A 14297-nucleotide genomic window follows, 5' to 3' on the forward strand; every position below is an offset into this window, starting at 1 on the left:
CCCCAAATCAGCACTGATTCTGAATACTTGGGGAAAGGGAGTGAGCCAAATTTTATAGAGTCCAAAATTTATTGTGTGTGTGTGTGTGTGTGTGTGTGTGTGTTAGGGGAAATTAAAGAAATGGGGTGAAAGGCTTTAGAAAGAGCTCATGAGCACCCTGAAGCTGACACCTATACCCCTGCAGCAGGACTTTTGCAAGGGGGAGCAGCCACATTAGCCTTGCAGGACAGAGGGCAGGAGGGGAGGGCCTGTTGGGTCACCGGCCCCATCAGAAGTAGGGTTAAATGCAGAGCTCCAGGGAGGCCCCAAATACCTAATCCAAACCCTGCTCTCATCTTCACCCACTCAGGCCTCTCACGGCCTCCTTAGGAGATCAGCTGCTCCTGCCTGGCCCTGCCCAAGGGAGGCAGAGCTAAACAGGCTGGGCAGCAGCCCTGAGCTCTAGCCAAGGGAGTGAGTCTATTTTACTTTAAGGTCCCCCCCCCCACTCCCCCACCCCCTCAGCCACCTAGCTCTGGAGGGCTCTCACTACAGCTTTGTGCACAGCAGGCCTATCAAGCCAGGCTCTGGCCTTTGCCCTTGGGTGAGGGCACAGAGCAGCCTACTGTAAAGCTCCCTGGAGGTGAAGAGAAGTTCTGGTTCCAGCCCTAACCACTCCCACTAACTGGAGGTAATTTCCCAGTCTGCCAGTGGGTAGCTAGGTCAAGGATCTGTGATCCCAGAGGGAGCCTCCACCACTCTCCTCGTCATCTGCCTTCTAAGCGGCCAAGTAAGAGAAACAGGGTGAGGCCAAGCCAGGCCCCAGGGAAGCCATCCTTCCCTTCTCTGTGCCCACTAATCCCTGGCTTTGGAGGATATCGCTCCCTCAGAAATGTTCCCTATGCCTGGCCAGACCATCACCTGTTCCCTCAGCCCCACCTTTTCCTGGAAGCTCCCTTCTGTGAAGTTCCCACAATGCCTCACAGTGGCCCATACACAGCTCTCCTGCTTGTTCTGACCACCTTTAACGCCATTGGCTAACTTCCCCAATCAGCCACCTACTTCCTCAGTCAGGGCCACAGGCAAGACACCGCCAGAGGGATCCAGCTCACAGTGCTTGTGAGCTATGTGGGGCCTTTGCCATTCCATGTCATGGTCTCAAGCTACAGGCTCACGTCCCCCCTACTCAGCTCTGTCTTCCTTGTGGATGAAGGAGAGATAAAAACACCCATTCCCTGCCTTTCATCCCAGGAGGCTAAGGATAGACACTAAGAGGGTAAGGTCGGGAACACAGCTCTGAACTGCCCCTGAGAGAAGCATAATAAATACAGGCCGTGAACAGGTGAGGGTGAAAGGACACATTCAGGGCACGATGAGTGGATGTGGCCGCTGGTAGATCCCAGTGGACTAAGGACCATTTACAACAGGGCATCCATTAGTTGGGGGCGGGGGTGAGGGACACAAAGGACCATATGGTGAAGGTGTCTTTCTCTCTCATGGAGCAAAGGTAACCGTGTTTTCCCACTGCAATAGTGTGGCTTTTCTTTTTCTTTTCTTTTTCTTTTTTTCCTTTTTTTTGGTTTTTCGAGACAGGGTTTCTCTGTGTAGCCTTGGCCATCCTGGACTCACTTTGTAGACCAGGCTGGCCTCGAACTCACAGCGATCCGCCTGCCTCTGCCTCCCAAGTGCTGAGATTAAAGGCATGTGCCACCACGTGCGGCTCTGGTGTGGCTTTTCTAATGTCTTCACTTATTACATTAAAAGTCATGGGCCAGTGAGATGGCTCAGTGGTTAAGAGCACTGTCTGCTCTTCGGAAGGACCTTGGTTCAATTTCCAGCACCCACATGGCAGCTCACAACTGTCTATAACTCCAATTCCAAGGGATCGGATACTCTCATACCAATGCACATAAAATAAAAACATATATATATGTATGTATGTATGTATGTATATATAAAAGCTACTCTGGCTCTGAATTTGAAGTCTTCTCAATCTGTCAACCTAACCAGTCAGAATCACACATTCTGGCCAAGGGGAAGGGTACCTACAGGAATCCCTTAGCTTAAGATAAAGACATCCCTGCTGTGCAGATCCTTAGCCACCTGTGTGTCTGCCCCCATGTCCCCAGCGTTCACAGAAATGCCCCGTAAGGAAGAACAGAGGAAGCTACTTCGCTCTGAACGTGGAGCCTGTGGATGCTCTGAACATGGAGCCTGTGGACGCTCTGAACGTGGAGCCTGTGGACGCTCTCCTCTAACCTTCATCCCATTCCAGTCCTTCAGACGTCTGCACCAAGAAGTAGCAGGGGCCACCAGACCGTGAGATGTCACAGCAGATGGAGCCATATTTGTTTAGTGGTCGCCTCTCCCAGGTCACACAATGGGGGCTAAAGGCATATCGTTGAGATGCTGCGATTCCGGAGTACAGTGGATGGCAGACTGATCGCCGCAGAATTGAGCTAGCTGGACTTGAGGGATCACCCAGACCGCAGGGCCAGGATCAGAGGAGGAGGCAGCTCAGGACTACCTTCCCCACCTCTGTCTCCTCATCCACCAGAGCTCCATGGCATACACAAGAATCCACCTGCGGGCCCGGAGAGCCCAGCTGCGCCCCCGGAGAGCCCAGCTGTGCCCCACCCTTTGGGGGGGGTGCTGAGATGACCTGGAGACTCACCGGCAGCTTCCCGTTGTTAAGGATGCTACTCAGGTGGTCTCTGGCTTCCATCAGCCTGTGCTCATTCTTCTCCAGCAAAGGAATGGAGTCTTTTATTTTGTCATGGTTATCCTTCAAGCACTGCTCCAGAAGAGCCTCCGCCAGCAGCAGTTTCCCCAAATCATCTGAAAAACAAAGTGAGAACCCGTGACTCCTTGAACACACACACATGGTATGGGCCCTACCATCCTGGGCCCCGAGCTGCCCCTACGCAGCCTACGAATGGCTCAAGTCTGAGAAGACAAAGATGTATTTTCATAAACATAAGTAGTCATTGAGGACTGAAGGGAATTCCAAGCTAGTCTGGGTGACGGAGAGAGAACCCACCTAAAAAGGGAAATCTGCTGGGTGGCCCACGCCTTAACCCCAGCACTCGGAAGGCAGAAGCAGGTGGATGGATCTCTGTGAGTTTGAGGCCAGCCAGGTCTACAAAACGAGTCCAGGACAGCCAGGACTACAAGAGAAACCCTGTCTCGAAAAATCAAAAACAACAATAAAAAACAAAAAACATAAAACCGCCCAGCCAAACCATGAAAGAGGAAAACTGTATTGTGTGGCTCAATGGCCCATTTCACACCCTCCTAGTTTCTAAGGTCATGTGTAATCAATTTGTTCCATCTTTGTTTGTATTTTTGTTTTTTGAGAGAGAGTCCATCTTTGTTTGTTTTTTGAGACAGAGTCCATCTTAGTGTGGCTCAGGAGGACACAGCAGTCAGAGCAAAGAGTAGCTGTAGCATGTATGGTTTCTTGGGTAACAAGGCAAGTCACTGATTATGTCCAGTACTTTTATTTTTCAAGTGTTTTCTCACATATAGGAGCTCATTTGCAAACCCCATAACCTGGTAAGTAGCTTTAGACTACTTGATTGTGCTCCCCACTACCACAATGACATTCCAATCTTGTCACTACCACATTCCTGCTACCTGTGGCAGAGGGCCACCACCACCACCACCACCACCTTGCAGAGAAGCCAAGCGTCTGGTGTGCAGAGCTTAAAGTCTAACAGACTCCGCTAACTGCCCTCACCGCCTGCCCCATCACCCTATGAGGAACTAACTAGTCAGCGGAGTGCCTATTAGATACCTGTCTGGTGAGTGGGACCCCCTAGCTCCCCCGAGAGGAAGCCGGCAGAGCTACCTCTAGGATGCTATGGAATTGACGTAGCCCCATCTTTTCACAATGCTTCCGGCTGCCACACCACTCCTTGCTCCTTGCAGCTGTTTCTGTTCAGTCTTGGGGCCAGGTCCCCTACACTGCACTCCTCCCAAGAGGGAGGGAGCTCCCTCCCTAACAACAGGAGCAGGCCCCACAGCCACACAGGCCTGGGATGGTTTGCCCCGAGGAAGCATCATCAGACCCTTTGCTACCAAGGTCCGGCTTTTGAAAATGAACGTTTGGAAGACCTGCCTATAAAAGCGCCCCCTTTCAAACTCTCATCCAGTGACGGCGCGTAAGTTGAAGAAAGCTTCTAGAAGGGGCTACTTGGCAACATCCTACAGATGGTCTTGCACATGTGTAAACCAACCTTCTCCTAATTCCTCACTCAGCAACACTTATACTAGAAAAAATATCCGTATGTGCATGAGGGACACCCTGCAGCCACAAAACGGGCTGAGGATGCTCTGTATGCACAGCCATACAAGGAACTTCAAGTTAAATTGGTAACAAAGCAGAGAGAGGAAGAGACAGACAGACCACCCTGGTCAAGACCTGCCAGAGTCACATGGTGAGCCCCTGTCTTCGAAGGAAGGAAGGAAGGAAGGAAGGAAGGAAGGAAGGAAGGAAGGAAGGAAGGAAGCAGAGTGAGCAGCTGGTCATGGTAGTGACACCCCTTTAAACCCAATGGCAGTATCAGAGCTCTGCAAGGTCCAGGCTAGCCTAATCAAAATAGTTTCAAACCAGCCGGGGCTACTTTCTGAGACCCTGCTGCATATAAGAAAAAGAAGAAGGAGGGAAGGGAAAAAAAAGCAGTGTGCACAATGGTGCCTGCAGTCATAAGCCATTAATTATGTTTCTTCATGCAAGTGACAGAAGACACACACAGACACAGACAGGCAGATCCACACAGAAACATACACCTGCACACAGACACACACCCCTCCGAACAGGCTGGAAACACAACAGGGCTTTCCACTCTTGTACTTTGGCAATAGGCTACCTGCTCAAAAATAAAAATGTAAATCAACCCAGGCCTGGAAAATGACCTTCATTTCCAAATCTCCGCTGGGAAGTGAGGTGGATGTTAGGTATGGATGCATCACCACCAGCTCTCCCCAGAGCTGTGCTTCTCGCTCAGGGGCTCTGCTTTGTAAAACCCACAGCAGGGTTCCAAGCCAGCTCTAGGGACCTGTGTTCCTCCCCAGGCTCCTCCACTTGGAGGGTCACAGGGTCCCGCCCCTTCCCCCCATGAGTAGCCACATGTCAGGAGGCTTCTTGGGTTTACCTAGCCCTCCCAGAGCTCCTGCCCATCCCCGCCCCCACACCATCCAGTTACTTTTCATGCCAAAAGAAACTTGCTTTGCACCTTGAGCGCCCTCTGAACCCATGCTGCCAGGGTGGTGTGCACCAGGGCAGGTTTTGGCTTGTGGCGCCTCCTCCACGTGCATGAAGACTAAGTGCACATGTGGAAACTAGACAAAGCACTGTTGAGCTGGCTGAGTCGGATGCTTTAAAAAAATAAAATCAGGAAGAGGAAGCAGAACTATATTCTTCCTTCCTTCCTTTCTTGGGTAAGTAAGCATCAGAGCAGGTGAGAGACTTAACCAAACCTCTCCCCTCTCTGAAGTCTGTTTGTTTGATGAGCACTGCTCTAAGCTCCAAGGGACCAGAACTGTGAAAGTGACACTGATATTTGTAGTGGGCCTACTAAGTGCCAGGCATTTTATTATGTAGTCTTATTTAACCTTCACAGCCACGAAAGGTAGATAGCAGACCCGTATCACAGGTCATGAAGGTTAGTGACCTTGTTAGGGCGGTGTCCAAGAGTGGTAACAACTGCAACCCAGGCAAACAAGATGCCTCTCCTGCCTCTCTCACAGCAGAGCTCTTGATAAGGAAAGAAAACAAGATGTAAACACTGATGTGTTACTCATGGGCCAGGGTGCCCCAGTGGCCATGTCTGGCTTGTGGAGGTCAGAGGTCAACCTGTAAGGAGTCGATTGATTCTCACCTCTCACCATGTGGGTACAGGATGGACCCTAGGTTGGCAGGCTTGCCAGCAAGCACCTTTAGCCCCTGAGGTACCTTGCTGGCCTCTGATAGTTTCAGGGATGGTCTGCAGTCTGCGATGAAGGTGAAAGCTAGCAGTAAACCCCACAGCAGGGTGAGCGGCTCTCCCTTCACTACAAGGATGGGCAGCACTGCTTTTGTGTGTGGTGCTAAGAGTTGACCCTCAACAAGCTTCTACCAGAGCCACACCTCCAACCCCTCAGGCTGCCTGCCTACTCTTCCTTCCGGCCCCTCTCAGGGAGGCTTCCTCCCTCCCAGTCTCCTCTACCAAATCTATTGGTTTAACAGACCATCATTTGGTTCAGCAACCATCATTTTATTTCCTTTGCTCAATCCCCCTCCTCCTTACTCCGCAACACCCCCCCCCCCCCCGCACTGTTCTCCACTGACGAATCTATGAAACTAAAGGGCACCTGGAAATTCCAAGACCTAAATGTTCAGTTGTTAAGAGTCTGGGTGGATAAGCACAGAGGTCCAGGGCTATGAAGAAGTCTTCCTGTCAGCCCCACGGCAGCCCCACCCAGCACCTGCAATTAGCAGGTTTCCCTGCGTGGCTATCACATCTCCTCCCCTAACTTCTGACCTCCTCTAAAGGCCTGTGGCAGCTACTTTCCTCTCAGGTCTCTTGAGCTCTCAAGGGACAGGTCCCATCCTCTCTTCTGACCAGCCTTTGAATTTGGAAAACTCACGCGCTCATTTGAAGGTAGGAAGTGTGGGTCAAGTCAGCCCTGTCCCTCCTCCACATCAAACTGGCAAAGGAATTTCTGTGGCTTCTGTCCCCACACTGCCTCAGACACTTAAACCGCTGCTATAATATTTAAGGCAATCTTCCCGCTTGAAGAAACAAACCATTCAGCTGGGGGAAAAAAAAACCCCAAAAGATGGTGGGTTTGAGCAACAATTATGGTATAGTGGTTATACTTTTAATGGGTTCTTATTTTATAAATGCTTACTGAAATAGTAAAGCATGGGAGGGCAGTGGGCTGAGGAACAGCCTGAAAAAGATTGCTCACCAGAATCATCAAGAAGGCTTAGCAAGTAAAGGCACTGGTCCCCAAGCCTGTCAAACTGACCCCCAGCACCCACATGTTGGGAGGAAAAACTGACACCTACAAGTTGTACACACACACACACACACACACACACACACACACACACACACACACACGAAAATGGAAGTTAATTTTTTAATGATTATTCATTAGTTCATAACCATTGAAGCTGGCTGATAACAGATATGGTTTCTTTCTTTCTTTTTTTTTTTTTTTTTTTTAAAGTATTCTGTAAATGCTTTCTAATAGAGTGTTAACAGAATTAAAACACTGGGTGGCTGCCAGGCAGCTAAAGCAAAACTTTTCACCTTGCCTCACAATCTGAACCTAAATGGTGGAAAGAAAAACTGACTTCCTGCAAGTTGGTCTCTGACTTCATGAAGGCTCTGGTTCAAAGACACCTGCCTTTCAAATAAAATAAAAGTAAAGGAGCTGGGCAAGGTGGCGCACACCTGTAATCCCAGCCCTTGGGAGGCAGAGGCAAGCAAATCACGGTGATTTCAAGGCCAGCCTGGTCTACAAAGTGAGTCCAGGACAGCCAAGGCCACACAGAGAAACCTTATCTCAGAAACCCAAAAACCAAAAACCAAAGAAAAAAAGAAAGAAAGGAAGGAAGGAAGGAAGGAAGGAAGGAGAAAAGTTGTTTAAAAAATCAAATCAAAATACTGGGCCTGTTTTGTTTTCACAGGACCAAACCTCATAGCCATAGGCTGTGTTCTGAACTTCCCCTCTTCCATGCTCACCAAATCAACACCGGATGTGAGTTTGAAGAACACACACAGGCGCCTATTCTGACAGGAAAAAGGCCTGGGGTTGTTCTGTGTCAGCATCTGTTCCTTCAACCAAGCTGCCCAGGAGCCAGCTCCTCGCTCCCTGCACCTCCTGGGATCTATGTTCTCAGGCCACCCTAAGTCTCTACAGAAAGCTCGGACACAGCAGGACCTCAGGACCTCTGGAAAATGAGGGTTCCTGGGGTTCAGCCCCCCTCCCTTAGTACCTTTTGCCCTTTTCCACATTAGGTCACCTTCAGGTCACTCACCTATTGTAACAGTCTGACAGGTCAGGTGAGAGTTGAAGAATCTTCTAGGTTGGAGATAGTGCTGAGGTTGCAGGGAACCAGTGTTTACTTCCCAGCATCCACGTCAAGCGACTCACAATCCCCTGTAACTAGGAGACCCAACAGCTTCTTCTGGCCTCCATGGGCACATTCACTAAGGTACACTCAGCCACATGCACATTTACACATAATTAAAGATAAAGATTGAGCCAGGTGGGGTGGTGCACGCCTGTAATCCCAGCACTTGGGGAGGCAGAGGCAGGTGGATCTCTGTGAGTTCAAGGCCAGCCTGGTCTACAAAGCAAATCTAAGACAGCCAGGGCAGCACAGAGGGGAGGAGAGAAAAAAAAAGATAAATCCTTTTTTCTTTTTTTTTTGGTCAGTCTCACTATGTAGACCAGGCTGGCTTTGAACTCATAGAGATCCAACTGCCTGTCTCTACCCCTCCTCCCTGGCGCTGAGACTAAAGGTGTGCGCCATCACATCCACCAAAAAATAAAAAAATAAAAAAATCCCCTTCCTAGGTTCCAGTTAAGGGGATGAGCACCAACAATATATTTTCCCAAAAGAGGTTCCTACTCTCTGAGTAACTATGGAATCCAGAGAAAAGGAAACAGCAGTCAATCCCAAAACGCTCTTGCAGCCCTGAGCACTATTTGTTTTCTTTCCTCTTGTTGCTATGTGTGTGTGTGCCTGCACGCATGCGTGTGTGCGTGCATGTGCACACATGTGTATATGTGTGTGTAGTTGGGATTGTGTACTGGATTAACAACGAGAGAGAAATCACTCACAGAGCGAAGCGGAGGAGACCGTCTGGTTTTACTGGTCAGTCTCCCTGTCTGTACGGGTTAGTTTCTGATGAAAGACAACTCAAGCTCCAGGCCTGTATGTACTCTACCACGAGTGCCAGCTTGCAGGAATGAACCCAAGCTCTTCCAATGTGCCCATTATGTGACCTCTGCACCTTGGTGTCTCCTCACATCAAAGATGAGGAGAAAGCTCCTGCCCTCCTCACTGGGTTTTTAATAGGAACTTAATAGACGCTGTGCCTATGTTTCCCAATGGTGTTCCCTAGAAGGTGAGTCCGATCAGGTTTGGGAAGTGTGGCATTTATATTCTAACTTGGCTTTCACCTTACATTGGGTGAGCACATTGAGAATTGGAGAAGCCCTACAAGTTTTCTGTTGGCAGTGGTTACCGTTCATTGGTGCTGAGCATCAGACCCAGGGACCCCACCACTTAGCTCTGTCCCCTTACTTCTGGAGGTTTTTTGAGAAAGAATTTCACCAATACAGGCACAGCCCAGGTTGGCCTCCCAGGTGGCAGGACTTGCACGGGCGGGCGTGATGTGCTCAGCAGGCCTGCAGTCTGGTTTTAAAGTCCACCTTCGATTCCATTCTTCCCTTTCCTTTTTGGCTTCCTGAACCTTTTCTTCCTGGGATACTGATTAGCCAAGGGGTGGGCCTCGCTGGAAGCTCTGCAGAACAGCTTAGGAAAAGCAGACCCGTGGGGATGGAAGGAGGTCCTGCTTCCTGCTCCACCCGGCACCTTGCTCTGTGGAGCTAACCTCACTCAGATTCCCACACCTTCCCCAGACACGAACACCTGTGTGCTTCAATTTGCAGTCCCACCTGAACCAGCCCCGCGGGAGGGGATTGCTGCAAATTGTCTGTCAGGGCTCCGGCAGCTAACCCCACTGCCATGCCCGACCTCTTGGCCCTCTTGGGATCCCTGCATCCAGGACTTTCCTTGAGCAAACAAACACTTTGCGCTTGCAAGGTCTGCCGCTTCTCTGAAGCCCCCTGGCCTTCTTCTGAGCGCTACCCAGCGCTCACCATCCTGCCTCCTACCACAGTGGGTGCTCTGCAAGGGCATGTATGCATCTTTGAGAGCATAGCACAAACGAAAATATTTCACAACTTATTGGCTAGATGTTAAAGTTAGTTACCTATAAAATACAGCGAACAGAAGTAGCTGTAAGGACTTGATTTCAGTCCTGAGGACTTGCCTGACACACAGTAAGCACAATATTGCTATTACTAGAATCATTTCATCTCTCTCACAGAGGCGTCCTAGCCTGGGTGGTTTTTGGGAAACTCTTTATATACCAACTTATTCTCTGCCTCGAAAAAGGAGGGTGTGTACGCGGGAGGAGAGGGCTCTGAACCTCTCTCAAGGCAGAGAGCTGGAGACTGGGTGGGGTTCTCCCTCCGCCCCAGTAGGGTGTTTTCCCCGCCCCAGCACAAGAGCCGAAGCCCAGCTAAACCAGCCCTACTGCTAAAGCCACAGACTGCCGGGACTGGATGGGGCCAGTGTCCGCCACTGGTAAAGAAACCGAGGCTCGCCCGCCTCTTCTGCAACCTACCCAGTGCTCAACAAGCCTCGGTCAAAGCCAGCTGTGGGCAAGAGCTTGGCTCTCAAGTTTGAGGAGAAAATTAGAGGGACAAACTCAGCACGAGGGAGTTTAGGCAGTAAGAGTCCAGTCCAATGCACTTCTCTGATACCTACGGAAACCCCCATTTCACTGTAGGGCTACCCACATGACCTTAAAGACAGAGAACACGTGCTTTTCCTCTCTCTTCTATTCAAACACCCAATCTGCACGCGATTTCTCTCTTGGGACAGAAGGACTTTCCTAACTGCCACGGCAAGCGGGAGGGTAGCGCCCAGCGCCGGCTCCGGAGAGACGGTCGGTCGAGTCGCTCTTCCTGGAGGAGGCGGTGCTTTCGCGCGCTTGCTGCCAGCGAACCTGCCTTCCCTCACTCACCCGTGTCCAAAGGGATGAACCTGCCGCTTGGGCTGTTTCGCCGGTTGCTACCGCCGCCGCCGGAAATGCCCAGCGTCTGCAGATGCCGGACTAGCTCGAACATGCGGTCCCAGTGGCCCTCAGCGCGGCAGCGCTCCATCTCGCTCTCCACCTTCAGGTGGGAGCTGTACGCGCCCTTCGCAGCCATCTTCGAGCGGGAGCTGTCATGGAAGGTGCGGCGAGGAAGTGGAGACCAGGCCGGGGGCGGCGTCCAGGCTGGGGCGCACTCTCCGGCAGAGTCGACCGCAGTGTAGACGGCATCCGGGGCCCCGGCGGCAGTGAGGGCTCCGGTGGCGGCTGGTGGTCCGCAGCAGCAGCAACACCGGCAGCGCCCGGCGCACCGCCCAGAGCCTCCCGACTCGGGCTGCGGCTGCTCGACCCCAAGGCGTCCTGAAGCAGCCTCCGCCGCTGCTGCAGCAGCTCCTGCCGCTGCTGCCGCCGCCGCTGCTGCAGCTGCTGCCACAGCCCCCGCCCCGGGCCGGGGCGTCTCCAGCTGCCGAGCCTCCCGGGGCCGCGGCTCCACCCCCAATGGGGCGTGGCTATCCCCCGCCGGGCCAGGCGCGCGGGCAGCCCGCGAGGCCACAGCAGCCAAGCGCGCGCCGGGCGATCTCGGCCCGCCCTCCGCCCGCCCCCAGCCGCCGGCTGGGAGCTCACTTTAATGCTGCGGGGAGCCCGGGCTCCCGGAGGCGCCTCGTTCCCTGTTCCCTCCCCATCCCGTCGGGACTCTCGGCCTGGGGTCCAGTGCCCGGACCACCCGGCTTTGTGTGGTGACCCCGTCACCGCCACAGCTTGGCGCACGTCACAAATCCGAGGAGCGGCCGGCAAGGGCAGCACTAGCCGGGAGCTCCTGGGCATCCTGGCTGGAAGCAACGCGCTGCGCCCGCGGGGCTGCGGACGAGCCCGCAGGGCCGAGTCCCTAGGCTCATCGGAGGTCCCCAGCTCGAAGAGGGCTTGGTTTGTTTGTTTGTTTTAACTATCGGACTCCTCTTTCCACTGGGGTCCCTACTCTGGATACTAAAAGAGGATCTCAGCAGGGTTTCCACTTACTGCTACTTCATTTCGGCGTCTAAAGACTGACTCCGCTCAGTTTGGCTCTAAGACAAGTAGTGCCCAGAAGTTCAAAGGACCGGGGTGCAGGCCATGGAAGGAGGAGCCAGGACTATCCGGGCTTGAAGGCTAGTTTCGTGACTCAGCCCTGGATGAAACTGGAGTTGTCAAGTCCTGCAACGGAGTTGAGCGTGTCACTCAAACGACAGCCAACACTGAAAAAACAAACAAAACCATTTGTGTGGCCCAGTCTGAAAACCTTCGAGGATGATAGGGTGAAGGCAAGCTTTTCAGTAGACTCCCAGAAATTTGAAGCGGACCGCTTTCTACCTCTCCCTGCCCTTCATTGTTGGGAAATTCACCGCTACAAGTTTGAGGACAGGCAGAAGTGCAGGGAGGTTTTCCGGTTTATCAGAGCCCGGCTCCTGACGTCATCACCACAGGCCCAGCCGCTATCCAAACCGCGGCTTCTCCATGGATATCTTCCGTGGGCTCTAACTGCAGCCCCTTTCCTTTCTGCAAGGCAAGATTCCCCCCTCCGGTGTGTGTGCCGAGCACCTGGGGTTCCGCAGAACTAGGTTTCAGCGACGGCAGGAGGCAGAGAGAGCGCTAGAGACTGACTCCGGTGGCCTGCGAGTGCACTGCCAATTTACTTTAGCCAGCTTGTTCCTGGAAGTTACCCCAGGGGCAAGAGCGAGCAGCATGATTGACAGAGCAGGGAGTAGTCTGACAGAAAAAAAGGAAGCCTCCTCTTTCCTTCCCACTCCTTTGCCAACCACGGTGGGGGATACTAGGGCACTGGCTGCGGAGAGCATACTTGCTTGTCTGACCTGGTCATCAGTTTGTATGTGGGCGTGGGGGAGGACGCAGAGTTTATGCTTCAGATTTATACCAAGTTTTCCTCCACGTGCCTGACCATATCTGAGCTCTTTTCCAGCAAAGCCAAGTCCCCGATCTTTTGATGACCCACGTTTTTCAAGAGAGTGAAAACCTTTAGGAAAAAGAGCAAAGTGCACCCGTGACTGTATTAGTAACCTCTGCCGAGATAAAGGCAAATAGCAACATGGTGTTTGGTTGTGGCGGTGCACACCTGCTGTCACTGCTTTTGGAAACTAGAGGCAGGGCCAAGAATTCAGGGCCAGCCTGGGCTACGGTAATGAGCTCCAGGCCAGTCAACGATACATAGCAAGATCCTTTTCTAAATATTGATGTTTTCTTTGTATTTTTTTATTAATAATCTTGAGTCTGGTCAAGGCTGCCCTCGTTCCAACTTAGCAGAGCTACTACCCTAACAGTGTGGTGATCTGCCAACCTGATTTTATTGCTCACTGTGGAGAGGCACAGCTTTTACCTTAACAGTCTTATTAGTGTTTCTAAGAGAGAAAATAAAGTTCATGGGAGGAGGTGCGGGGTTTGGTTTTCATTTGTTTTCGTTGTGTTTGAGACAGGTCTCGCTATGTGGCCCAGTCTGGCCTGGAAGTTACTGGGTAGACCAAGCCAGCCTTCAAAATCACAGAGAGTTGCATTCAGAGTGCTGTGACTAACTGTGTGCACCACCACAATGGTGGTGTGTGTGTGTGTGTGTTTTTTAAGTGAGCAACAGAAGGCATAAAGCTTAAAGCAGACCTGAAAGCCAGTGTGAGTGCCTGCTTAGCTGCTGCCCCTGGACTGTGAGGAAGGCTTTAACAGCATGACGATATTTATGATGATATTTATGACGATATTTATGACGATATTTATGATGATAGGGCTCTGTGGGATCTCTCACATACACAGACCTTGAAAGGTTGTGATACTTAGGCCCAGAAACACACACTGTGGAACAGTTAATGCTAACTCACAGAAAGCCCATTCTCGCGTGGATCCACAGGCAACAGCTCACTAGGGACTTGGTTAAGTCAAATTCACGGCACAGAAATTTCCAGAAAGTTAGGATCAACTGTTGCCATGTCACCAAGAGGCAGAACCCCCGCAATTGTATCATCTTTAGTCTGCCCGGGAACCTCTGCGGCACCTGGTGTCTCTATGGAACAAATCTCGCCTTTCCTTACAAACTAACAGCCTGCGCGTGACTCTCTCTGAGGTGAAGGTGTAGAATCAGCTGTGCAGTTTGCCTCCTTTGTGGGATTCGCGGAAAGGCCATCCACACATTGAGTAAGAATAGAGCCCCAGGAAACACTGTGGCCCTTGAGTTTGTGGTTGAGCACTTGGGAAAAGGAGAAGGGTACTTCAGTAAGTTCAAGACGGAAAGCCGGATGCAGTGTTGAGGGATTTTTGTTTTGTTTTATTTCTTCTAAAAAGACACCCCGAAAAGCAATGCACATAATAACCATGAAGCTCTGGGCCTCACAATAGCATCTGAGTTGAGTGTGCTGGAGGAGGGGGGAGTGATTCTCTTACCAACAATGCCAGACC

The 14297-nt window shown here is 51.6% G+C and overlaps 1 protein-coding gene across 1 annotated transcript in view; it reads right to left on the bottom strand.

Annotated features, from left to right (window-relative positions):
* Ttc7a (tetratricopeptide repeat domain 7A) overlaps positions 1-11215 on the bottom strand; it is a 103665-nt gene extending 92450 nt beyond the window's left edge. Inside the window, exons 1-2 of the mRNA XM_051158587.1 lie at positions 10797-11215; positions 2654-2817 (exon numbers count right to left, since the gene is read on the bottom strand). Coding sequence (XP_051014544.1) covers positions 2654-2817; positions 10797-10983 — 351 coding nt within the window. The 5' untranslated portion in view covers positions 10984-11215. The remainder of the gene's footprint in view (positions 1-2653; positions 2818-10796) is intronic.
* Between the last annotated feature and the right edge of the window lie 3082 nt (positions 11216-14297).

The sequence above is a fragment of the Acomys russatus genome, chromosome 1 (genome assembly GCF_903995435.1).
Source record: "Acomys russatus chromosome 1, mAcoRus1.1, whole genome shotgun sequence".
Classification (NCBI taxonomy): Eukaryota; Metazoa; Chordata; class Mammalia; order Rodentia; family Muridae; genus Acomys; species Acomys russatus.